The 24479-nt window shown below is 50.0% G+C and overlaps 2 protein-coding genes across 5 annotated transcripts in view; one reads left to right on the plus strand and one right to left on the minus strand.

Moving 5' to 3' along the window:
• Positions 1 to 15996, plus strand: part of PPME1 (protein phosphatase methylesterase 1) — a 37579-nt gene extending 21583 nt beyond the window's left edge. For 2 of the 4 annotated variants that reach the window (XM_068930811.1, XM_068930810.1), the window contains exons 4-15: positions 2710 to 2767; positions 3377 to 3428; positions 5321 to 5475; positions 5607 to 5697; positions 6444 to 6509; positions 7275 to 7407; positions 8158 to 8287; positions 8989 to 9033; positions 10017 to 10081; positions 11119 to 11186; positions 12562 to 13030; positions 15414 to 15996. In XM_068930811.1, coding sequence (XP_068786912.1) covers positions 2710 to 2767; positions 3377 to 3428; positions 5321 to 5475; positions 5607 to 5697; positions 6444 to 6509; positions 7275 to 7407; positions 8158 to 8287; positions 8989 to 9033; positions 10017 to 10081; positions 11119 to 11186; positions 12562 to 12580 — 882 coding nt within the window. In that variant the 3' untranslated portion in view covers positions 12581 to 13030; positions 15414 to 15996. Of the gene's footprint in view, positions 1 to 2709; positions 2768 to 3376; positions 3429 to 5320; positions 5476 to 5606; positions 5698 to 6443; positions 6510 to 7274; positions 7408 to 8157; positions 8288 to 8988; positions 9034 to 10016; positions 10082 to 11118; positions 11187 to 11658; positions 11767 to 12561; positions 13031 to 15413 lie in introns of those variants that run through there. The other 2 variants (XM_068930813.1, XM_068930812.1) reach the window with 2 other exon arrangements.
• Positions 15997 to 17771: 1775 nt separating this feature from the next.
• On the minus strand, positions 17772 to 24338 carry P4HA3 (prolyl 4-hydroxylase subunit alpha 3). Its single transcript, XM_068930795.1, has 12 exons — positions 23772 to 24338; positions 23327 to 23469; positions 22854 to 23071; positions 21501 to 21650; positions 21260 to 21311; positions 20788 to 21113; positions 20392 to 20456; positions 20145 to 20304; positions 18657 to 18719; positions 18318 to 18386; positions 18083 to 18179; positions 17772 to 17968 (listed from the first exon to the last, which is right to left on the minus strand). Exons 1-12 carry the CDS (start codon positions 24212 to 24214, stop codon positions 17898 to 17900), a joined length of 1857 nt encoding a protein of 618 aa, XP_068786896.1. The 5' UTR covers positions 24215 to 24338; the 3' UTR covers positions 17772 to 17897.
• Positions 24339 to 24479: the final 141 nt, after the last annotated feature.

The raw sequence follows: 24479 nt of genomic DNA on the forward strand, positions 1-24479 counted from the left end.
AATTCAGAAAGCTCTGTGTCTTATAACTTCCTGGTGCACACCTGACTCAAGTCTTCTACATATTTCACCGTCAGTGGATATATTAAATAGGCAAAGCACATCCAAAGGCTTTATTGTCTAGGCTTCAGTTATCAGCAGTGTCCAAAACCATATCTGCCAGATAACTTGCATATTTTAAAGAAGTGCCAAGACATTGCTTATCACAGCATGCCCCTATTTTTCTCGAGCTTGCTTTGCCATGACTACTGGTGAAAGTTCAACAGCTTTATCTCCTTACAGCGGTATCATCTTTGCCTGGTTGAAGTCCTGTTTGACTAGTCTAGAAATCTTGCTTGCTACTTAAGCAGCTCTCAGAAACATGAAGTGGTGTGGTGTCGATAGGAGCAAGTGCTGTGGGCTGACCAAACACTCCCCTCTCCCAACCACTTAGAAACAAAAAAAAGAGGGAGTGAAGGAAGAAAACAGTATTAAAGGATTACAAGTGAAATAAAAGCACTTGCAGCATGTGATTTGTGTAAGTACCGCTGTACAGATGGAATCTGTACATCTGCTCTGTGCTTCTGTCTGTGTCATATGTTATCTTTTTGCAGGTCAGAGATCTTTAGACCAGTTAGCCTTTAAGTGGCGATTCAAATGAATAACGAGAATGAACGTTTTACAAGAGTTACTACCGATTGCTTTCGATGGCTGCTACTGAGTAATCCTGAAGGCATGGCTATATGCCATCTTATATTATGACGAGACACATTAGGACAATTATTCGCTAACTGCGCTGTAATTTTGGTATTGAATGGTAGTTGGACACCTAACTTGGTTTGTTTGCATGTGTAGCTTTAGCTCACCCGGAAACTGTTGCAGATGCAGGGCTCCTGAAAGTGTTGAAGTTTCTGTCTTATGTCTCTGTCTTGGTAAATTCTGTAGTTGTTTGCTTGTAGATCATTAGTTGCCAAAATGGATGGATCTTTTTTCCTCTGCTAATCTAGTGGTTATTGTTAGAGTAGCCAAGTGCCTGAAATAGCTGTAGGAAAGGTCATTGCTTTTAATCAGACAGAGGCACAAGCATGAAGTCATGTTTTCCTGAGTTAAAGGGTAAGATTTTTCAAGACAGTCCCACCCTCTCTAGAACTCTAGTCCCAATAGCAAAAACCAATACCATTTTTAAACTTCAGGATCTGGACATAGTTTGTCAAATATGGTGAAGTGACTGCAGTTGTAACACTGGACCTTACAGCTACTGGCTTTTTATGCTGCTGTTAGCAATTAGCAAAGTTAAGTCATATACATGATTCACATAGATTGGTGCCTTGCACCTGGCTGTGCATCTGGAGAAAGAAATTGCTACAATTAGCTCATCCCTTTATGTAGCTAGTATCAAATTATTTCTAGTTTGTGTTTTGAAATGCGAGTTTGTCCCAAGCAGTCAAGTGGTAAATGTTTGGAATGAAACAGAGCTTAAAAAAACCGAAAACTCGAATTGGAAAGCGTTGAGAGTAAGCCTCTGTAAATACAATAATAGCCTGCAGGAGCAGGGTGCTCTTTTCTGCTTTTGCCTATTGGCCTGGTAACTTCCTGGCTGATGTGCTTGTACTTCTCTTGCCCAAAGTATTTCTGTTTGGGTAAAACTCGGGGCGTTGGAAAGCTTCCCGTTCTGTCACATCATGTTGCTGATCCTTTTTCTTCACTCTCCTCTGTGATGGTTTGTTTTTAGCAGCAGACTACTCATCTGACTAAGTAAATTATTGCTTAGCTGTATAAACACCTTATAGATTGAGGTTTCAAGACTCCAGGGGCTCTAAAATATTAACTTCTGGATTCAGTAGTTGGGACAGCAATGACTACAGTCATTTAGGAGCTGAATAGCCAAAAAATCAAAACACGACGGCTGGGTAGTTTTCAGATCTCTGCCAGTTATGTAGGTGTTTCTATTAAGAATCCCTCAACAAATTCCCCTGGTTTTGCAGGGCCATTATTTAAATAATCGATAGTTCCCTAGCACAAAAGTCTTCCTTTCAACAAAGAATGGCACTTAATCACTGCGATGCCTGAAATAACTTATGTAAATTGAGCTGTCAGGAGCAAATACAGAGGCATAATCCGTACATCAGCCTCGTGTTACTTTAAAAAGATTCCTCCCTTGTTGCCCCTGCTCCTTTGCGCTAATCAATTTTGTACGTTTTGGCGTTACTGTAAAATTCCATTCTTTGCGAGCAAATTGAATGTGTGCTGCAAAGCAGCTGCTTCATCTTCGTGCCTGCTGTATAGGCAAGGCTAATTTTGGAACACGTGGGGCGGCTTGGGGAAGGGGGGGGCCACTACTTCAGCGTCTGTGCAATCCTGCTGCTGCACTTTGGTTTTCAGAGGTGCTACAGTGCTTGAATTCATTATCCTAGGAAACAAGCGTAATGTCTTATGCCCCGTGAAATAAATGTCCTTGGAGATGGCGTGAACAATGGTAGAAAGGCTGGAGCTTTAGGGAATCAAATAGGTAATTACGGATAGGTAACTATAGGTGGTTTATATGGAATATCTCGCGTGATTTCTAGAGGACCTTGTGCAATCCAGGCTCAGCCTCTCTGTTGGCGGTGGAGGGTTCTTGACGCACCATCCTAGTCTTTGGTGTTGTTTCAGGGACTGCTTAATGTTACTAACCCTTCTGTAGATAAGGTGTGGCACTTTGCAAATTGTATTCTCTTTTATCCCTTCTTGCAGTCTGCAATCATTAACAGGATTCAGTGTAGGATTGTGGCTTTAGATCTCCGAGGCCATGGTAAGTAATAACAAGATTTAAAATCACGTGAGTACATCTATATACTTTTGTGTGTGTGTACATATGGGGGTTTTTTTGCAGTTAAATATAAAGGAGATGTAATGAATGCCTCCCAAAATGGCTAGGTTCAGAGGCTAAGAAATTGTCCTTCAGCCGTCCTTATTTTTATTCGACAGCGTGGATGGAAAAGTGGCTTCTAGATCTCCACAGCTATCTGACCTCGCGTCAGAGAAGCTGAGACTCCCTGTGCCTTTGTGTGAGGCAGTGGGCTTGATCCTTCCTACATACTGGCAGCAACCTCCTCCTTGATGTTTTCATAGTCTATAGGCAGTCTCTACCATAGAAACCGGCGTGTTCCTTAGTTTTAAGTTCCTTGGATTTAAGATACATTACAAATATGGAATGGACATGGGGAGTGTTTCTTGCCCCTAAGTTATAATGTGATACAGTAGCAGCCGTTTCCATTAATTGTGGATATCTTAATTATTCATGTGAACTGAAGTAGGCTCTTCCTTAATGACTGTGCTTTGTACAGTTCCTCCTGTAAGTCTTGAGGAGTCTGAAGGTTTTCAGCTTTATGTGAACTTAACTTTTTTATTGTTTTTTTAGGAGAAACAAAAGTTAGGAATCCTGAAGATCTGTCTGCAGAAACTATGTCAAAGTAAGGAAATATACTTTCTCTTCAATATTTCACTTTTTCACAAATCTTTGTCTTGTTTTCTTGGCTGAACTAGTTTTCTTTTCTTGACTGAAATACTAGAAGATATGCAAGATAGACAGGAGATAGTTTCATTTCACATGCTTCTGGTATATGTCCCTTGCTTTCCTTCCATTTTGGGAGGGTTTGAAACTTACTTGAAATTATATCTCTACCAGCCAGGTCAGGTTCCAAACTGGACTTGTTCTGTCGATGCCCTCAGGTTTAAACCCTGTTTAAAGATTAGTGGATACCTTGCAGTGAGCACTTTAAACCAGCAACACTCTAAAACTCTTGCTAGAGGCTTCCTAATAGAAGGGGAAAGATTTCTTCAGGCATAACTGACTTGGGCGTTTTAACTTGAAATCACCGCTTTGACTCTTCCTCTGCTCCTTGAGTGAACATGGAGAGCACGCCCACCTTGAACTGGAGGCATCCTCAAAGCATGGGTCAAGACTGAGACTTTCAGGCATGGAGGGAGCTGCTTTTTTAGTCCCTAATGACCTACTTTGGGATGCAAATCCCCCTCTTGACAAGCTGTAAGAAAAACAAATATGTACTACTGAACCCGTTAGATTATGTCCTCATTTAGCACAAAAAGACTCTTTCCTATGAACAATTAAGTCGTGAAGGACTTTGTACCCTTCATATGAACAAATCCACTTGGTTTGTTGTGGGGAGGCCATGTGTGAAATGTATTCTGACTTCTGTTGTTTACCTTATTGCTGCTGCTTACAGCTTGTCAGCTCCTGATGTGTTATTGTCCTGAGGAGATGCCGTATGAAATAATTAGGGTTTTTTTAAGATCTGGAGCAGCACTAACATGGGTGAAAACAAGTTGCCTTTTGTTTTAAACATTTTTGTCCTCTTAGCAATGAGCTTGAAAGTTATTCCTAATCAGCTTTTAAATTGGAGCGTTAAATTATAGCTATTTTTCAGATGGTATTAAATCTTCAAGTAATTTTCTCTTTGACAGAGCAAACAAGCTAGTCAACCTTCCTTTTGACTTCTTTTCCATGTATTAGGTGCAGTACTGCTCAGGTCTCCAGCTCCTCTGAGTTTTTTGTCAGGAAAGCCAGTTTTGATGTCTTTGAGTCTCCCAAACTATTGTGGTCCTCAGTAGAATTCAGGTCTTAGCTCTGCTGTTGCTGTGTGTTTTTTGTTTTGTTTTTGTTTTTGTTTTTTTTTAAGTTGTGTGAGCCAGCATTCACATAGTGCAGTGACCGCTTGAGTATAAGGACCTGGAGGTAGGTGCCTTATGGAAAAGCCAGGGAAATTGCTCCTTGCCCTGTAGTAGCTACGCTTCAGAGAGAGCCTGAATCTTTTTATTTGTATTTGACGTTATTTATCTCTGTCTTGGTCAGTAGGCCTTGGTTATTTTCTCTCTTTAATTGCAAAAGATTTCTCCTTTCAGAACTGCTAATTCCTTAATCTACGCTTCCATCCAAGAGGACTTGACAGTTCTCTCACCTTTTTTTTAACTCTCCCAGCAACTAATGTCAACGTAAAATGTTCTCTTTTTGTTTTTTTTTTGTTAATGAGCGCTTTGTGTTAATAGAAAGGGAACTTACATGTTTGTTCAGTTGAGTGATTTGCAGTATTGGTACCTAAGGGAAGCTAGACAGTGATAAGAGAATACACTTATTGCAATTACCTATGGGTTAAATGAACAGATGGAGAAGACCCCGAAGGCTTATGTACGGGGTGGGGTCATCTAGCATTGGGCGGGAGTGAGCAGACAATTTGGAGCAGGACATCTGTGTTGGATCTGTATTTTTCTCCTCCCGTTTTGCAGATCTGCCTCAGGAATATATCAGGGTACAAATGTCAACTGTGTATTTATCTCAATTTGGCAGAGACGTTGGAAACGTGGTTGAAGCTCTGTATGGGGACCTCCCTCCCCCTATCATGCTGATTGGGCACAGCATGGGTGGTGCCATTGCAGTGCACACAGCGGCAGCAAATTTGGTGCCAAGTATACTGGGTCTGTGCATGATAGATGTAGTGGAAGGTAAGTGTGTATGGTTATCTTCCATGTTGATCTTTTTCTGATTGTCCCAAAATCCCTGAGCAGAGAGAGTTTTGCTCTGTTGTCAAACCAATGCCAGTTCCCTCCTCTTAACAGAAAATATTTGTTTTTAGGTACAGCCATGGATGCATTGAACAGCATGCAGAACTTCTTAAGGAGTCGTCCCAAAACGTTCAAGTCACTTGAGAATGCAATTGAGTGGAGGTATTGTATGGGCTTAGGTACTCTCTAAAATCACTTACCTTTTTAGCCTGACTCCCAAAAGAAACAAGGTTTTTTATGATTTGTCTGCTCTCTCCTCGCTCACTTGTCTAACTATCACCAACCAATTCCTTGGCTGATTTGACAAGGAGAGAGAGGTCTCAAAGATAATTCATTTGCTGGGAGAGTTGGCTAGGTAACAGAGAAAGATCCTCCGAGAGCTTCAAATAAGAGAAAGCTTTGCTGGTATGAACTGCAACTTCCTTGTAAAAATGTCCCATCTCTTAGAAAAGAACCCCGAGACGTTCCAATCTGTAAGAAGTGAGGCATGTTAATTCCCTTGCAGGAAGAATTACTTACATCTTCAGCAGAGGAGTTTGTAAAGAGAAGACTTTATGGTTAGGTTTGTAGTTTGGAGAGCAGAAAGCCTGGTTCTGTTGCTGAATGCCAACATAATTTCTCATCTCTTCCTGCCTCCACAGTGAAGTGGGTATAACCCTATTTCGCTTTTTCCCTGTCAGCACTTCTCCCCGGTAATGAAATACACAGGTCACAGTGACTTGGAGGATTCAAATAAGTCAGCATGTAGCATGAGCCAGATATCTATATTCAGAGTACAGATGGTTTGGGGAAATTGTGAACTGCAAAGGGCTTTTGTTCTTATTTCTGGGTCTGCTAGTTACTTACAAATGTACCTGTTCGACTTCCGTCTTGTAACTATTTCTGCCTTTCTTCAAATGTTTTTCTAGTGTAAAAAGTGGACAAATAAGAAATCTTGAATCTGCTAGAGTTTCTATGGTCGGTCAAGTCAAACAGTAAGTTGTTTTTTCTGTAAACTCTTCTTCAAATCCTCTTATATGTTTTACGATACCCATGTGACAGAACATACATGCGCTTGAAAGTGAACGTTTCTTCTAGCAAATACAAGCGTCCTGTCGTTTGATCACAGTTGATAGCCACAGCAGCACTGAAGCATAGTCATGGCACTCTGAGAAAACCTGGCCAAAATTTCACTGGGGCAGAGGACTCCAGCAAGAGCCGTATTTTAAAAAGTTAACTATCACTGGTTGCGTATACCTTGTTTTGGCTGCCTTTTTGTATACGTTAAGGAAATAGATATTAGTCGGAGGCTGCTTCAGAAATGTTAGCCCCTTCTGGTTATAGTGTCTTTCACTTCTTATCAGGAACTGTTTAGTTGTCTGTTGCATTTTAGGAGTGGTCCAAGGTGGGTGTGTGGGGGGATCAAAGTGACGTGTCTGTGCCATTGTCATCCTTGACACATCTGAAGCCTTTACAAATGTCTCTCATGCTCCATAAAGAGAAGTTGTTCCTTGTTTGGCCGCCTCCTCTTCCTTTAAGTAGCTATTTGCATTCACATTTGCACTGGGATATGTTTCCTGGCACTCAGTCCTGTGGCTATTCCCATCTGTATCTTTGATCCACAGCCGCTTTTACACTTGCGAGGGGGGGATTTTTCTCAGCGAGTGCCTGAGAAATTGCTGACTGCTTGAGGTTAAAACATGCTCTTTTTTTTTTTTTTTTGTTTTGGAAGGAATCAGTTTCTAGTTTTATTTTCACAGGTGTGAAGGGGCTGCCAGTCCTGAATGTCCTAAAGCCATAGTGGAGGGCATTATTGAAGAGGAAGAGGAGGAGGAGGAAGATGATGAAGGCGGAGGCTCTGTCAACAAAAGAAAGAAAGAAGACGACACAGAGGTAGGGAATTTCTTGCTGTGTTTTCAATTTGTTTGTGTCTTTACATGGAGCTCCCCTACAAGAAAAGTAGCTAGCAGTTATCCAAATCATACCAGTATAAATGAGAGCAACTCCAGTGACCTAAAAATTTATACTGGGGCTATTATTTTCTTCTTGGTCTTGCGCTACTGATTCCATCTTGAATTATCAATTTAAAGTGAGCGTTAGCATGTGTGTTTAGTCTTCTTTTCTCAGATGTTTATGGATTTAGTGCCCATGGCCTGAAATGGGGCTTCTTTCCTGAACGAAGAATGCTCTTTTCTGAGCCTTGGTGGTATTTTTGCTCATTACAAAGACTCATTAGCATTCAGGAGGTCGTACAGCCAGTTGCAGCCTAGGAGTCTGAAATCCTCAAGGAAAACAGTTGTGGCCAAGTTGGCACCTTGTGTTTCCATGTCATCCAGGCCTTGCGGAGAGCCAGGTCTGAATATTTTTGACTATGCATGAGCTATCTGTGCTAGTAAAAGAAGGCAAATCGAGAGCCTTGACAACTGCAGGGCTGTTGTAGGTGGCTGCTGCCTTTCTTGCTCTCTGTGCTTGGCTGTGATGTGGAGAGAAATTTAGGAACAAGAAGAATTGTCCACTGGGAGTGTAATCCACCAGAGGGAGCCAGTATTTTTTTTTACATACACTTCCAAGTGGCACTGTGAGTTCGTTTTGCTTGAGCTGTTTTACTGATCACTAATGCAGAGCTCTTTCTCCTTCCCACAGACAAAGAAGGAGCACCTGTACACGTGGCGAATTGAATTGGCGAAAACAGAAAAGTACTGGGATGGCTGGTTCAGGGGTTTATCTAACCTCTTCCTAAGCTGTCCGACTCCAAAGCTGTTGCTTTTAGCTGGTAGGTGTCTCTTCCAGTTTTGTTTAAGTTCAACGGCACTTTGCTTCGGTGGTGTTCCGCTTGTGTGTTAGAGAATAGGGTCATCGTGTGGCTAATGTTTTGCTGTGACAATAGCAGACCGTCTCTTCCATACTGGCTTTTCTGTGTTTCTTGACATACGATAAGCCAGTTCTTTTGATTTACCATGCAGATCTGGAATTAGATCAGAGCTTCTAATATCAAAATAGCACATAATGACATACTGTTGTATTGCTGCTGTTGGACAAGTGCTTTTATTGTATGACTGAGATGACGCTGAACAAACAGGGCAGATCCAAGCTGCCCTTCAGCCTCCACTACCATTATCTTTTCCTGCAGATGTGGGCTATATTTGAACTTATCTCCCAGAAGTCCAAGTATCGGTGTTCTATAGGCAGTTATAGGCCCTTTTTGTGCCCCGACAGGACCTGCAGAGCTTAACCAAGCTAAATACCCTTTTCAGTTGCAGGGAAGGATGTGTTTTTTACATTTTTGACTAGGATCTTTCCTGTCACTTTATTCTCCTGAAATGCAGCAGTAAAGAATCCTAGCGGGTATCAAAGATGATATTTCTTATGCGTTTTTCACACCAAATGTCTTTTTCAAAATCTCTAGTAAAGTTCTGCTTAGGCAGTCGTTTTCTGTCTGGCTTTTCACCAATACCTCTGTTTATTTGAATGTAGGTGTTGACAGGCTGGATAAAGATCTAACAATTGGACAGATGCAAGGTAAATATTTAATGTCGTTACTGTAATGCTCTTTTTGGATGATAGCTTGTTGCCATGGGTACATGAAAGTGAGATGGCTGGAATAGTCTCTTACCAGGTGCAGTCTGTATTGAAACAAATGTGCATTAAAGAATTTAGTCAGTTCCAAAGTGATCCCTGACTGTCTGTGGTTGTAGAAAAGGTGGAAAAGTTGAGAAGGAAAAGGTCTAATTAGTACTTGTGCAGGGCTGTTGCCATGGTTTTTGTTCAGTCTAGCGTCTAGTTTCCAGTGATGGGGCTGCCACACTTATCTTGGGGGATCAGGATGACTGTGAGCGTTTCTTTCTAGTCTGTTTTTCCCTTTTTAATGTAATTGCTGTTGCTCCCAGCTAGAACGCTTGGGACCATCCAAAACCATCTGGTCTTCTGTTATTTCTGGCAGGCATCAAATAAAGATTAAGCATCTCCATGGATGCATTTTTCCTTCTGGTCCCAGCTTCATAAGTTTCCAGAGCAATCAGGACTGGAAAGTAACATGGGTAGCAGGATAAGCATCATGTTGAGGTAGATCTGATAGCAGTCGCAACTCTGAAAGATAGTCTCACCTTTGACAAGAAGCTCTAAAAAGTTTTGCCTCGTTTTAGCTCCCAGAGACCTACTGTAAGTACAGCTGGGGAAGATGAATTAAGCAGCTAATTTTTTCTTTCTCTTGGAACTGTCTGCCATGTGTATTGTAGAGTTTGCCTGAAACTCATGTGCCTTCCCTGATCCCTGTTCACCCAGATGAATATAGTGAGGTTTGTTTGTAAAGAATATGAGATCCTTTTTAGAAGCATTCATAAATTCAGAGTGCTTTTAAGGGTCCAGTGTCTTTAGTCCTACCATTTAGTCTTGGAATAGATGTCTCCCATATTCACAAGAATTGCCTGCCTAAACCATTACTGATAAAAATCAAAATCACTTTAAAAAAAAAAAAAAGCTCCAACGACTCTCTTGATCTGCAGGGAAGTTTCAGATGCAAGTCCTCCCGCAGTGTGGCCACGCAGTCCATGAAGATGCTCCAGACAAGGTGAGATGCACTGCAAGGGTGAGGCTAGAGAGGTCATGGTTTTCACAGCTTAAATGCTTAAGAGTTCTGTCACTTACTATGAAGCTGAGATTATACGTCGAGGACCTTTTTGGCGATATCGTAACTGGCTAATCACAAAACAACTTTAATTAAATCACATTCTTTAAGCTAGCTTGCAAGCTGGGGCTAAGATGCAACATGCCTGTGTAGCTTGAGACATTGGGCTTGGCTACGTTATAGATTTAACTGGCAGGCTGGTGGTGATGCAACTAACTGTTATCAGATGGAGAGTGGACTGATTTATTGTCCCTGCCTTCTCTCTTCAAGTTTTCCACTCCCTCTAGTGCTAAGCTGCAGCTTTTGGAGCTGCTCTGTGTTTTGCTGAGTTGGGTGGCTCACATTTTCCAAATATGAAACAAATGTGACTGAAGCAGTTTACAGACAGAGCGGTGCTGGTTTTGTGTATTGCTGAACTTAGTGTCTAGATAGAAGCAGAAATGCGGTATAGCCAGTGGAGCCTGTGGTTGGAAACACCTAGTTTTAAAGCTTGTTCTGCACTGACTGCCATGAATGTAAAACAGTCTTTCTGTGCTTTGGTTTACCAGTAGGAAATAGAGATTTTTATCTAAACATAGCTCTTATAATAAATTATTTTTCTTTATAATATAAAAGTGGTATTATTACTGTCAGGTTACTGTCTCAGGTTATTCTTTATAAGAATAACTTACATAGTGATTCAGCATGACCTTTTTTTACCTACTACACTTAGGCATTATTTTAAGAATTACTGCAAGAGATGGTGAAAAGTTTTGCCGGCTCTTGATTATGTGGTGAGTGTCAGAGTAATGGTGGGGGTGCGTAGTTTCTGTATGGTGCTGTCATATAGAGGTTTTAGTTTTAGAGGAACAAACTTGGCTCAGCATGGGGGTCCTGAGGAGAGGTACTGTCATTGGAACTGCTGCAGCCTTTGTTAGCTGACTGGATTTCTTGTTGCCTTCGTGTCCCTTTAAATTCTGACCGATTTTCCCTTCCCTCAGGTTGCTGAAGCTGTTGCGACGTTCCTGATCCGTCACAGGTTTACAGAGCCCATCGGTGGATTCCAGTGGTAAGCCTCTGCGGGTGCTAGGACTGTGCAGTCCTTGAGACAGTTCTTGCTCTTACTGTGTGCATTTGTGGCGCTCGACGTGGGAGGTAGCTTGGAGTTTTGGCGTAAGGCTGGAAGCAGCCTGTAAACAAACAGCTTTAAATCATAGCCCGTAGTGTATTTGATATTCATGTGTTCTGTCTAAACTTTTCACATATTAACTTGCATTAATAAAAGTGCCTTCCTTGGGAGGAAGGAGAGGAGCAGATCATACCTAGCTGATTTCTTTCTTTATACCCTCCCAGAAGGCAAAATTGCAAGCTTGATGTTACTTAGTTTGAATAGTGTTTTACTGAAATAATCAAGACCCTGTATTTTGGAAGCAACTTTGCACCACATTTCTTTGGCCAAGAAATACTGATGAGGTTACATAGGTAAAGCTGTGTGCTTCATCTTGCAGACTTTATACTTACCTCATGTGTTTTCTTATCAGAATGAACTACAGAAGCCAGGCCTCTGCAGTCAGCCATACAGCAATGAGAGTAGGTTGTGCGTGACAGCGTTATAAGGTTGACTGAAAAAGCTCCTAAAGTCTTAGTTGCGGTACCATAAAAGCAGTAACTAAACCAATGCTTAAAGAATGCCCATAGAAGGTACTGATCTATTTTAGAGTCATCTTTCAGATGCATGGTAGAATAAGCCAAGCATGTTTCTTCAGCACTCCTGAAAAATCTCACTACTTTTACTTAAGAGTTCCTTTGACAGAAGTTGTAAACCCCAAAACGTGCAATACTGTAAGGCTGGCAGTACTAGAAGGGGGTATTGCTGAGTGAGCTCTTTCTCTTTTTTCCCCTTTATCCTGTGCCCTTGGGGATGAAACAGTATAAATGTAGGGCTGTCAGGAGTGCATATTTTAAATCCGATGAAAGAATATAGGGTAGGTTGATGTGTAAATGCTGAGGGAGGGAGAAGACCAAAGGACTACACAGCATTGTAATTGTGAATCCCTAACAGGTATTTGGCAACCTATGGTATTGCTGTGAGTCTTTAAAGACACTAGCCTGTTGCTTCTGCTGTTGTGGTTGTAGCAACATACAACCACAATAGCAGCTCTAAAACAGGAGGCCTGGAGGAAGTTAGGTGGCTTGCTAGCCATATTGTGTCCTTAAGCCATAGAGAGTGATATAAAAAGCTTTAGTGCTTCTCAGAATTACGTATCTTACAAGTTATTGTTGAATGCATTGATATTTATTTTAACCTACGTGACAGATTCTTTTTGGCCTGGGCTTACTTTGGGTAATCAACTAACTCTAGGGTGCCGCAAAACGAAATATTTGCAGGGAATACTTGGATTTTAATGACTGACCTTTTTTCCTCTCTCCTTTTTCCCTCCTAGTGTGTTTCCTGCTTGTTAATACCCTGGTGTTCTCGTTAATACCCTGGTGTTCTTCAGCACTGAGTCCCATTGTAAATAAACTGCACCAGAGGCCACTGTGATGTATCCATATCCTTTCATCTCTCCAGTTCAGCAGCAATGAGAAGTTGGTGTGAGATTCATCCCCTAGAACTAGTTCTCCAGGATGTGTAAATGGTTAGGGACTTCCTTGCTGGGAAGCAGCTTATACTGAAGAGCATGCAAAGCTCTCCAGACCTGTGGAAGTGGGCCCCTCTCTGCTGCCACAAGGAAAGGTCTCCTGAAATCCCGAATAGTTGATCATACCGATCTCCATGAATTCTCAGGCTTTCTTGAACCCAACTGCAAAGGGGCTGTGGGCAGTCCACATCCACAGAGGGCATTGCAGCAAATCCAAAGGCTTCAAGATTTCTCCATGGAATCGTCTAATCGTCTTTGAAATGCCCCTTAGGTTTGTTTTTTTTATATATATATATATATATTTATTTCCTCTAAAGCAGATGAGGAATTGGCTTCATTGGGAGCTCAGGGTTCATCTCACCAAGGCCAGCCTTACGGGTTAGGCTGTGGGATGAACCTAGATGCTACTTTCCTGTTCAAATTTTGACAGGAGTGTGAAACAAAAAGGTGGGAGAGGGGACCATGAGCTCCATTTCGGAGAGTCTTGTAGCTTTCTCTACATATGTTTCAGGTTCTCAGTGAGAAACATAGCCTCAGTAACTCAATCTACTGCAGACATGTAACAGGCAGGCGACTCTGGCCTGCGGTCATGGGAAAGACCCAAGAGCAGTGGTAACAGTGTGATCTACAGGCCGTTTGCCTATTTGGCTGTCCTCTGCCTCTGGGATGTGTTTATACTTCCCTTCTTTTTGCTGCTACACTCAACTGAGCAGAGACTAGCACCGTTTGGATGAAAAGATGCAAAAATGTGCAGCACGTAGAATATTGGAAGAGCTTGGAGTCAGTCCTGTTAACGGTGGCATAGGGGTGTAGGCAGCTGCTTACTGGGTAACGCTGCCCCTCCCCAGTATTGGAGGAAAGACCTTGTTTTCACTGACACTTCCTTGACTTTTCACTGACACTTCCTAGACGTTTTACTGACTGCCTTCCATGTTTCCATGTAAAAGGAGCAGTTAACACAGAGAGCTTTTCTTCAGGGTTAATTGTCCTTAGGTGGTTTGTCAGATGGCTTTTACTTCTCCTAGAGATCACTCTTGAGCATAAGAGCAGATGTGTTTTGGAGCTGTTTTCCCTCAATGTGTTGCTGGTGGTCTTCTGAACTTTTTTTTTTTTTTCCCTAAACCTTGCATCCATAACCCTCTCATGCTGTATGATGAAAGCAGTATTTTTAATGCTGTTTTGCTGAAGCATAGGTCTGTTACTGGCCTGATCTCCGGAGCTGCGGTGGGTGGCTGTATATATGTCCTGTGCCAAGAGCCATAATGAATTCTTTGCATTTGTGAGGTGCAGGTGGGGGAAGAGAGCGGTGTGAGGAGCTGGTAAAGGCCAGTTGAACGCGGGGCTTTATCCCGACAGAGAGCTGCTGTTCTCTTCTGATTCGTTCACGTGTGAGCCCTGGACGCAACAAGCTGTGGCCTTACTCTGTGTCCCTTTCTTGACACATCGGGGCAGGAAATGCCTGAATTAGAAACAAGAAAGCCTAATTCCAGAGAGTTCAGCCCTTGGCACTCAGGTGTTGAAAGAGCAATTTCTGGCTCCTGGCACTTTTCTCCATAAGTCACCGTGTTAATTATTGTGTATTAGTTTCCTGTGACCTCGATAACATCCATCCCGGTTTTAGTTGCTGGTTGATTAAATGGTCTTAAGTAGCCGAGTTCTGATATTTAATTTATAAGAAGTATGACTTTGTCCAGATGTATGCTGAAGATTGGCAAGATTCTCGATCCTTTCCAGATTACTCTTGTGGTTAAATCATTAGAAGCTAAAATAGCATAGCGTGTCTCCAGAGTCTTATTTCACCGGGTACTTAAGCATGTGCCTACTGTCCGACTCGTGAATGATCTCAGTGAAGTCGCGTTCCTCTCTGCGCTCGAGTAACTCGGTGGGTCTGGCTTGGAGTGACTTGATGAGGTTTGACTCCTCACGTGGGCCTAGCGCGTTGTCCTTTCCGTTTGCTTTTACAGTTTTGGAGATCTTTGAAAAGACTCCGTGGAGAGCAGAAGAAAACCACCGCTTTGTATTCTGTGGAAGTACCGTTTGGAAAACGGAGCAACTCGTTTCTGAATACTGTAGGCCCCCCCCAAATTACTGTTAACGTTTGAGAAATGAGTGAAAGAATAAGTATTTCCCAGCCTCTCTAATGTGGCGTTGCTCCGTGCCGAGCTCTCAGCCCTGACTTGCACGGAACGGATGTATCCAGTTGGGGACTCGCATAGTGCTAGCTTCAAAAGCCTGACTGCAGGGTAGGGTGAGAATCCCTTTCTGTTTCGCGGGATTGCATACGTTTTTGGAGAGTCTACTTTTGCCTGAAAAACACTAACGTTCCTGCTGCAATTCCTCCTCCCCTTTCAGGGAGGAAGGAGCCACAGGCAGAGATAAACTGTATTTAGGTGAGGGATAGCACAGACCATGGTGAAAGCAACTGCAGAGAGAAGAAATGTTCTTTTTGATTCCTTTGAAAGTGGGGAAATCCAGAAAATCCCCCCCCCCGGCAATTCTCAATTTGTCACCGTGTTTTTTTTCCACAGCCTTCAGCTTTTTGCTGTTTCTAGGTAAAAGCGGAGATACAGGAAGAGGATATCTGAATTAAAAGGATGCTGTTTTTTACATTGGAGCTCTTGGTTATTTAGAAATCTCTCTTGCCTTTGTTGCAGTTGTTGGATTGAGGATCAGTGGAAACTTTCACAATGGAAAATCCCAAGGCTTGGCAGGAGCAGAAGATGCAGTTTGGGAGGCTGGTTTGCGTAAGGGCTGACTCCTTAAATTTTTTAAAATCAGACCCAGGCTCAGTTTGGCCGGCTCCCAGGTTACGTGTATCAGACAAAAGTCTGGGTGGCTTGTAGTTTCCAGGAGCGTTGGGATTGTTTGAAAAAAAAGCTGTTTTCCTGTATTGCAGACGTGTGGTTTTGCTGTGAACACAGATGCTGTGAACGCAGAGCTCGTAGGAATGTCTTTGCACATGCTTAAGCGTGAACGGCAGATACTCTGTGCTGGCCTTTTGAAAACACTGTTGTTTACTGGGGCTCTATGTGCCGCTGGAAGCCCAATTGCTGTCACTTGCCGCTGAAACGGTTGCCGAATCGCATCGCTACGTGAGCTTGCTTTTCCTTTGAGCCTTGTCTTTTTGTCTTGTCTTTTTTTTTCCTCCACTCAGCCTGGCCTTGCGAGACGCCTTCGAAACTGAAGTGGGTGGGAGATTGTACCAAAGCCGATTAAAAATACTGATGCTTGCTGTAAGTGGAAGTCAGTTTTTGTGCAACTGAGACGCCCTTTTAAAAAAAAGCAAAAAAAAACCCGAGCCGTGCAGTAGAGAATGGCAAGTGCCGGCAGCGAAGAGCAGCGGTGCAGGAGGCTGCGAGCTGCCCCCCGGTCCGGGTTCCTCGCCCAGACTACAGCAGTGGGTGTTCAGGGCCAACACGGTGGGTTAGTTGTTTTTTGTCCGGCAGCAGGGGAACGGGCTGGCTGACCCCAAAAAAGTCCGTTCCGGCCCCGCTTTCTGCCGGTTTGTGATTTGCAGGGCGATGCTGGAATGACCTCTGAAAGGCAGAGCTGCGTTGCTCGGCCGCGCCGACGGAGCGGGGAAAATCCCCCTCCGGCCCGAATCCGTGCTGGCGATGGTCGGGTTGCTCCTGCCTGACGGCAGGTTGACGTCGAAACCGAACTCGTGGTCGGGGAGCTCTCAGAGCTGTTGCTTTTGTGGCGGGTCCTGCCGTCGAGGGTCTCTAGTCGTCAGCACTGACGTTTTCTCTCCTTCGCGCTCTTGCGGGCGCGGGAAGGCCGGGGAGAGGGATCGGCAGGCGTGCTTTTAACGCTCCTGGAAAAACCTAGATCTTCAGGTAAGGTCAAAAAAAAACACTTTCCAACCGGCCCGAGGCTCCCGTTTCGGAGTAAAGTGAGCACGTCGCGACGCTCGGCTCCGAGCCCGATGCTCGGCTCGCCAGCCGCCGTCGCCCAATCCGTGCCGCGAGCGGCGCTTAGGGTTTCGGCTCCGAGGTTTTCCCCCCGAGGACGCAGGCGGCCTCGGTCCGACGTTTAGGGCTGTTTTTTTCCCCCCCACCGCTCGACGCTTCTCGTTTGCACCCGGCCGCGTCGAAGCCTCGCGTTCCTCCCGGGCTCCGCTGCGGCGAGGAGGAGGAGGAGGAAATACTTGAGCTTTTTTTCCCCCCTCCGCTCTAGGCCTGATTGCTCCCGCGTGGCCAAAAACATCTGAAAGCGATGAAACGTGGTGCACCAGCTGTCGAGTAACCAGCGGCGGGTTGGACCGCGCGCGTTGTACGGCCAGGAGGACACGGGTCACCTCGCTCCTCTGAAGAGCGAAGTGGGAAATTCGGGTGGGCCGGGCTGAGATTTTTTTTTACGGGCCGTTTTACACGCGAGGAGGCTTCGGCGGCTCCTTTAGCGCCCTGCTGGGGCAGAGGCTCAGGATCCCCCTGCTCCCGCTGCCCTGCTGGGGCGACTCGTTCCCGTCCTGGTGGCGCGTGCAGGAGGGCGAGATGCGGGATCAATGGCCGCGGAGTGGGTAAAGCACGCTCCGGTACGCCAGGCTGCGCAGTCGGGCCGGAGCCGCGGCCGGCTCGCGCGGGTGCTGCCGATACCACGAACCTGCTCTTATCTTTGAGCAAGGAAGATATCTTGGCTTCGCGAAGCTCTGGCTCAGAGTGGGTGTTAGGTTAACTCTGAAGCCTACTGATTACCACCGAAATGCCCTATCCCTAACTCCCTGCTCATCCTTTTAATGGAGAGACTTTTTTTTTTTTAATGAGTGGGAGAAGGAAGCAAAAGGGACTGAGAGCGAATTTTGAGTTAAGGCTGGACTCAGAGGTGTGGGACGTTTGGGGGACGCAGACCCCCACCCCAGCCCTGCCTGCAGATGCCGACCCAGACTCCGGCAGGGTGCCAGGGCTGTGTCCGAGGGCACATCCCCGCGGGGCCGGCCCAGAGCCAGCGAGCGCCTGTCTCAGCCGCCGGCCCTTCGGGCGCCGCAGGAAGGCATTTCTCCCAGACTCTGTTTTGGTCTCTTTTGGCTTTATTTCCAGCAGATTTGGAGGCACGTGCCGCCGCTCCGGGTACTGCGAGAGCCCCGTGCCGTGGCCCTCCCTGGCTCTTGCTCCGGCCCCGGTTGAAGCCCCACGCCGGCCTCAGTCCTCGGGATGGGGGCTGCACGGCCGCCGAAACTCCTGCCCGTGCTCGTGGATCCACTTGTTGGCCACTGGAAGGGACGAGAGCGGCGTGGGCCGAGCGAGCCGGGTTTATCCCACCCCGGCTTCTCCGCGGCGGCGTCTCCCGTGACCGGGCATTTGGCCCTGCCGGGCGGGCGCCTTACCCCACTTGTCGCCGGCCAGGACGGGGCAGGCGGCGTGCAGGGTGTCCCCGTCGCCCTCGCCGTTCCTCCGCAGGTTCCACCAAAACAGGGCCGCGTTCTGCGGAGCCGCCGCCGGCGGCACCCCGAAAACTGAGCCCGCGGCCTTGGGTGCCCCAAAACTGTGCCCGGAGCCCCGGGGTTGGAGTAGGGCACCCCCAAAGCTGAGCTGGGGGCTCATTGGGGTCCCCCCTCTCACCTTGACGACGGGCACGCTGAAGTTGGCGTAGATGAAGGCGGTGGAGCCGCCTGCCTCCACCGAGCTCAGCTGGAAAACGAGCGAAAGCGTGAGCCCTCGCTCATCCCCCTGCCCTTTTTGGGGGGGGGGGTGGCTGCTGCATCCGGGGGAAACTGAGGCACACCCCCCACCCTTCCCCCCCCCATCTCTCAGAGTGCCCCCTGCATCTTTAAACCATGTTCACTCTGACCCTTACTGATGCCGATGCACTTGCAAACACGTGGAGACCACGTTCACTCTGACCCCTACTGATGACCGTGCCCTTGCTACCCCACAGAGCCTGGAAACATGGTCACTCACGTAGATCATGACCGTGGCGATCCTGTTGCCCGACTTCATTCTGTAAAGGGGGCTCTTCCTGGACTGCCCCGGAGAGAGGAGCCGGTCAGGCCCGGCGCGTCACGCCACGGCAGGACCCAGCCAATGGGAGGCCGAGCTGGCCGTGGGCAAATCCCCCAGGAAGCCCCAGGGCACGACAGCAACTTGAGCCTCAACACCTTTTTTTGTGCAAACCAAAGCTTTGTAGCCAAAATGGGCCCAACTGAGACATTTTCCACTCTTTTTTTTTTTTTTCCTCGTATGAAGAAAAATCTGAGAAATTTTAACCCAATTGGACTTTTTCATCTTGGTTGAAAAAACCCTTTTTCTTCACAAAAAAAGGTTTTGAGGGATAAGATAGGGTGAACTATGACTGTCGTGAGGGCCCTCTTCCTCCCCTCTTTCTCTTCCTCCCCTCTTTCTCTTCCTCCCCTCTTTCTCTTCCTCCCCTCTTTCTCTTCCTCCCCTCTTTCTCTTCCTCCCCTCTTTCTCTTCCTCCCCTCTTTCTCTTCCTCCCCTCTTTCTCTTCCTCCCCTCTTTCTCTTCCTCCCCTCTTTCTCTTCCTCCCCTCTTTCTCTTCCTCCCCTCTTTCTCTTCCTCCCCTCTTTCTCTTCCTCCCCTCTTTCTCTTCCTCCCCTCTTTCTCTTCCTCCCCTCTTTCTCTTCCTCCCCTCTTTCTCTTCCTCCCCTCTTTCTCTTCCTCCCCTCTTTCTCTTCCTCCCCTCTTTCTCTTCCTCCCCTCTTTCTCTTCCTCCCCTCTTTCTCTTCCTCCCCTCTTTCTCTTCCTCCCCTCTTTCTCTTCCTCCCCTCTTTCTCTTCCTCCCCTCTTTCTCTTCCTCCCCTCTTTCTCTTCCTCCCCTCTTTCTCTTCCTCCCCTCTTCCTCTTTCCTCCCCTCTTCCTCTTTCCTCCCCTCTTCCTCTTTCCTCCCCTCTTCCTCTTTCCTCCCCTCTTCCTCTTTCCTCCCCTCTTCCTCTTTCCTCCCCTCTTCCTCTTTCCTCCCCTCTTCCTCTTTCCTCCCCTCTTCCTCTTTCCTCCCCTCTTCCTCTTTCCTCCCCTCTTCCTCTTTCCTCCCCTCTTCCTCTTTCCTCCCCTCTTCCTCTTTCCTCCCCTCTTCCTCTTTCCTCCCCTCTTCCTCTTTCCTCCCCTCTTCCTCTTTCCTCCCCTCTTCCTCTTTCCTCCCCTCTTCCTCTTTCCTCCCCTCTTCCTCTTTCCTCCCCTCTTCCTCTTTCCTCCCCTCTTCCTCTTTCCTCCCCTCTTCCTCTTTCCTCCCCTCTTCCTCTTTCCTCCCCTCTTCCTCTTTCCTCCTGCCTTCCCTCCTCCTTCTCCTCTCCCTCTTTCTTCTCTCTTCCTCTCTCTTTCCTCCTTCCTTCCCTCCTTCTCCTCTCTGCCCTTCCTTCTCCCTCCTTCCCTCTGCTGCCTTTCCCGGCAGTGCCAGGCCCACCCCGAGCAGCGCCCCGGCCCACCGCTTACGGTGGCGTGGTCGAAGTGGGGCTCGTAGTGGCCACCCAGCCCGTAGTTGACCACCTGCAGGTACTCGGCGTAGGGCGCCCGCACGTCCAGGCCCGTGACGGCGGCGATGCGCCGCTCCAGCGCCGCCACCGCCGGGTGGGCCGTGTCCTTGAGCCAGGCGCTGCGGGCCGCGCCACCACCGCTGTCAGCAGGGTCTTCGGTGGCAGCGGCGACACGGGCGACGGGCCGGGGGGGGGGGGTCTCCTACCTCTTGCTGATCCGGTACTCGGCTTTTTGCTGCTTCTCGCCGGAGGCCACCACGGAGCGCTGCAGCTGCGGGCAGACGGCGATGCTCAGGAGCTCCACCAACGTTGGGGACCCCCCACCCAAAGCAAGCAAGGACCTCAAATCGGGTCCAAGCTGGGGGGGGGGGGGTTACCAAAAGTCATCCATCCCGGTGAGCTGCTGGTTTATTATGCACTGTTCTTAGATACCCCAAATCCAGGCTTGGTTTGGCTCTACAAGTGCCTGGTTTCTCCCCCAAAACCTTCAAGGTGTTGGGTGTAGCAGGGCGCTGAGCTAGGGTAGGTCCCTGCCCAGAGGGGACATCCCCGCCGCGGTGGGACGTGGCTATGGGACGCCCCCCGTCGGGGGCAGCGCTCACCCAGGGCCCCGCCAGCGCCTTGATGGTCTCAGCCTCGGCGTCGCTGACGAAGTCGTGGTACAGGGCGACGTAGGGCCGCAGGCGGACCGTCTCCCTCTTGGCCGGCTGCAGGAGCAGGTAGGGGCTGCCGTTGGTCTCGTAGGCGCAGCGGAGGCTCGGCAGCCGCCGCGGGTGGCGCGGCGCGCGGCACAGCTCCTCGTAGGTGTCGCGGGTCTGCAGGCGGGTGCCGTTGGGGCGTTGCGGCGGCGCCGGCTCCGGGGCCGCCCGTTCCTCCAGCAGCTTCTCATACTGCACCACGTTCCTGGCCACCCTGAGGTTGCCGGGCTCTGCCGGGGACGAGGGGGCACCAGTGTCGGCCCCCAGACAGCAGCCACCTAGGGACGTGGCGATGGGGTGCCACCATCGCCTTCCAGTGCACCGAGCCCGGGGCAGCCCCGGTTTGGAGGAGGATTCGCCCTCGTGGATGACGTACCGTAGCGCAGAAACTCCCTGGAGAGTGTCAAGGCATGCGAGATGTTTCCCGCCTGCAAGGGGGAGACATGGAGAGCTTGGGCACGTCCTCCCACCGGGGCGATGTTCGCCTTGGAGCTGAGACCGTGGTTTCACCCCACTGAGCTCCACGGTAATGGGGACGACCCGGAAAAATGAAGCTGAGCTCCAGCCGGAGCGGGACATGCAGGAATTGCCCAGCCGTGGAGGTGTCATGGACTTACCATGAAGTAGGAGAAGGCTAGGTGGTCCAGGGCGTCCTCCAGGCTGGCCAGGTCCTCCGTGTTCCAGTTCCCGTAGGAGAGGCGGAAGAGGTCGACGGCCTCCTCCAGCCACGCGATGGAGTGGTAGTAGTCACCTGTGTCGTAGGCCACCTGCGAGGCACCGCGCCGCTCAGATCTGCCGGCAGGACGAACCCAGCCCCTGTCCTGTCCTGTCCCATCCCACCTGACCCTGTCCTGTCCCGTCCCATCCCACCTGACCCTCTCCTGTCCTGTCCCATCCTGCCCCTCCACTTCTATCCCACCCACCACCCATCCCACGCTATCCTGTCCCCTCCCCTCCTCCACCCATCACCCATCCCACCCCAGCCCCTCCTGTTCCATCCCATCCCACCCTGTCCCCTCCTCTCCTACCCCAACCCTGCTTCACCTGCCACCCATCCCATCCTGTCCCATCTCGTCCCTGTCCCACCCATCCCATCCAGTCCTGCCTCACCCCATCCCATCCCAACCCCTCACACCCCATCCTGCCCCATCCTATCCCATCTTGTTCTGTCCCACCCCACCCTGTCCTGTCCCATCCTGCCCCTCCACTTCTATCCCACCCACCACCCATCCCACCCTATCCTGTCCCATCCCCTCCCCTCCCAACCTTCCTCCGCCTGCCACTCATCCCACCCCATCCCATCCCATCCCACCCCGTCCCCTCCTCACCTACCCCAACCCTGCTTCACCTGCCACCCATCCCATCCTGTCCCTATCCCACCCATCCTGTCCTGCTCCAACACATCCCATCCCATCCCCGCCCCATCCTCTCCCATCCTGACCGTCCCCCGGACACTCAGTCCTGGCTCCGCAATGACCTCGGTGGGGGGACGACTCTACCCTGAAAAGCTCCTTTCTACAAACGCACCCAAATCTGCTCCCACGGATTTATCGAGCCGCTTTTCCCACCGGGCAGGAGGCGGCCGCAGAGCCGGGCTTCGCCCGCAGCCCGCCGCAGCCTCTCCCACCTTTCCCCACCGGAAACCGTCGCGCCGGCACCGCGCTCGGGGCAGAGCATCACCCCGGCCGCGTCGGGAGCGGGCTCGCGCCGGCCCGTCCTGCCTTAGCAGCTCTGGCCTGGCTCTTGCCTTCCCCAAAGCGAAGACGAAAAAAAACCCCCCGCGCTTCGGGTGCCGGCCGCCAGCTCTTCCCCGTCGCCGCCGGCCGGCGGATGCCTGCGGGCTGAGTCAGAGGGGCCTCCCTGCCTCCGCGCAGCCGACAAAAATCCGCCTCGTCCTTCCGTCGGGTTGCACGGCGTCTCCCCGAGCCCTGCTGCAGCCCCCCGGCCGCCAGCCCCGCGCTCGCCCTCACCTTGCCCACGTGGAAGCAGTCGTCGGCGGACAGGGCGACGGGCTGGCCGGGACGGTAGAGGGGCGAGCGGGCGCCGGCCGGCTCGAAGACGCCCTTGGCCAAGCCCTTGACGCTCAGCGCGTAGACGTCCTGCAGCCGCATGAGCGCCCGGGCCGCCCCTTCCAGGTCCTCCGACCCCGGCAGCTCCTGCCGTAGCGCCTCGAAGCCCGCTTGGAGCTCTGCGGGGAGCAGGATGGCGCTGGGCGGCATCAACGAGCCCAAGAAGCCATGGGGTTGTCCACTTGGACCACACTTCCTTGCCCCATCCTTCCCGTCCCCTCCTCCTCCTCCTCCTCCTCCTCCCTTTCCCAGCTTGTCCCTCCCCAACCCACGTGCTCCTCTTGCAAGGTGCCGCTTGGCCCCAACGTCTCCAGGGACACCCCGGGGCGTTTGGTGACCGCGGAGGGGGACGTATGGACAGATGGACCCCATACCGTGTGTGTTTTCGCTGGCCGCCTCGCTGTAGACAACGTTGAGCCAGTCGGAGCGGAGGCGCTTGATGAGGCCGAAGGCCAGCAAGGGGTTGTCCACCGAGGTGGCGGGCTCCTGGTGCAGCGCCTGCACCTTGTTGTAAAACCTGCAAGGCCCCGGGGGTGGGTGGGGGAACCTCAAAGCCCTCCAAACCTCACCCAAATCCGGGCCAAAGCAGCCGATCCGGACCACCTTCTCCGTTCACCCCTGGGTGCTCTTCCTTCTCCAAAACGCCCGCCCAGCCCGTTGGGTCACCGTCCCTCCCGCTGTCTTTCTACCAGCACCGGGGATTTTAGCAGCACCTCCCCGCTCTGGACGTGGCCACCCACATCCCTGCAGCGCTTCCACCCCGTTCCCATCACCCGAACCTGCTCGGGGTGGGATTTCGGCGGGGGGGTCGGTGCCTACCTGGCCAGGTCGCCCAGGCGGTCGCTCTCCTCCTGCAGGTAGACGCGCAGGAGCTGGAGCAGGCGGCTCTCGGCACCCAGCGCCTGCCGGATGCTCAGCATGGCCGTGTAGGTCTCGGCGGGCGCCGGGGGCACCCAGGCCAGCAGCACCCCCAGCCCCAGCACCGCCAGACCCCGCATGGAGATGGTCCCCCCCCCTCCCCTCCCCTCCCCTCCGCCTTGGCCGGGGTCAGGGACCCCGCCGGCGGCACTGGACCATGGCGAGCGGGTCGGGGAGGCTGCGGCTCTCGGCCGTCCGCTCCTCCCCGCCGCGCAGGCAGGGCGGGAGCGGCGGAGGAGGGATGGAGGCGGCTGGGCCATCCCACGCCGGGACGGCCGCAGCGGGACCCCCCCCTTGCCGGGGCCGGCGAGGCAGCCGGGCTCTGCGGGGAGACACCTGAGCATCCGGCACCAGCATGGTCCCGCCGGTGGCCAGGGCCTCCTCGGGAGCCAGGCTGCCTTGGTGCTAATTAGTGCAGGGGGTAATTAAGCGTGCTGGTGGAAGTCGGCATGTGCCGGAGCTGCTGCCCCGTACCCTGGGACTGCGGAGCCCAGCGCTGGCTGCAGCACCGGGGCCTCGGTGCAGCCCCACGTGCACCCACACCTAGACCCATGCCTGCACCCACACCTGCTCCCAGATCTGCACCCACTCCTGTACCTATATCTGCGC

This window comes from Struthio camelus, chromosome 1 (assembly GCF_040807025.1).
Source record: "Struthio camelus isolate bStrCam1 chromosome 1, bStrCam1.hap1, whole genome shotgun sequence".
NCBI lineage: Eukaryota > Metazoa > Chordata > Aves > Struthioniformes > Struthionidae > Struthio > Struthio camelus.

Excerpts from the sequence above, each read along its gene's own strand:
- P4HA3 (XM_068930795.1), bottom strand. The coding sequence starts at position 24,214 with ATGCTCAGGTGTCTCCCCGCAGAGCCCGGCTGCCTCGCCGGCCCCGGC. Across the intron at positions 21,114-21,259 it reads CAGGGAGTTTCTGCGCTACG|AGCCCGGCAACCTCAGGGTG; the intron begins GTACGTCATCCA and ends CGTCCCCGGCAG. Across the intron at positions 20,457-20,787 it reads AGGCGCTGGCGGGGCCCTGG|CTGCAGCGCTCCGTGGTGGC; the intron begins GTGAGCGCTGCC and ends GTCTGCCCGCAG.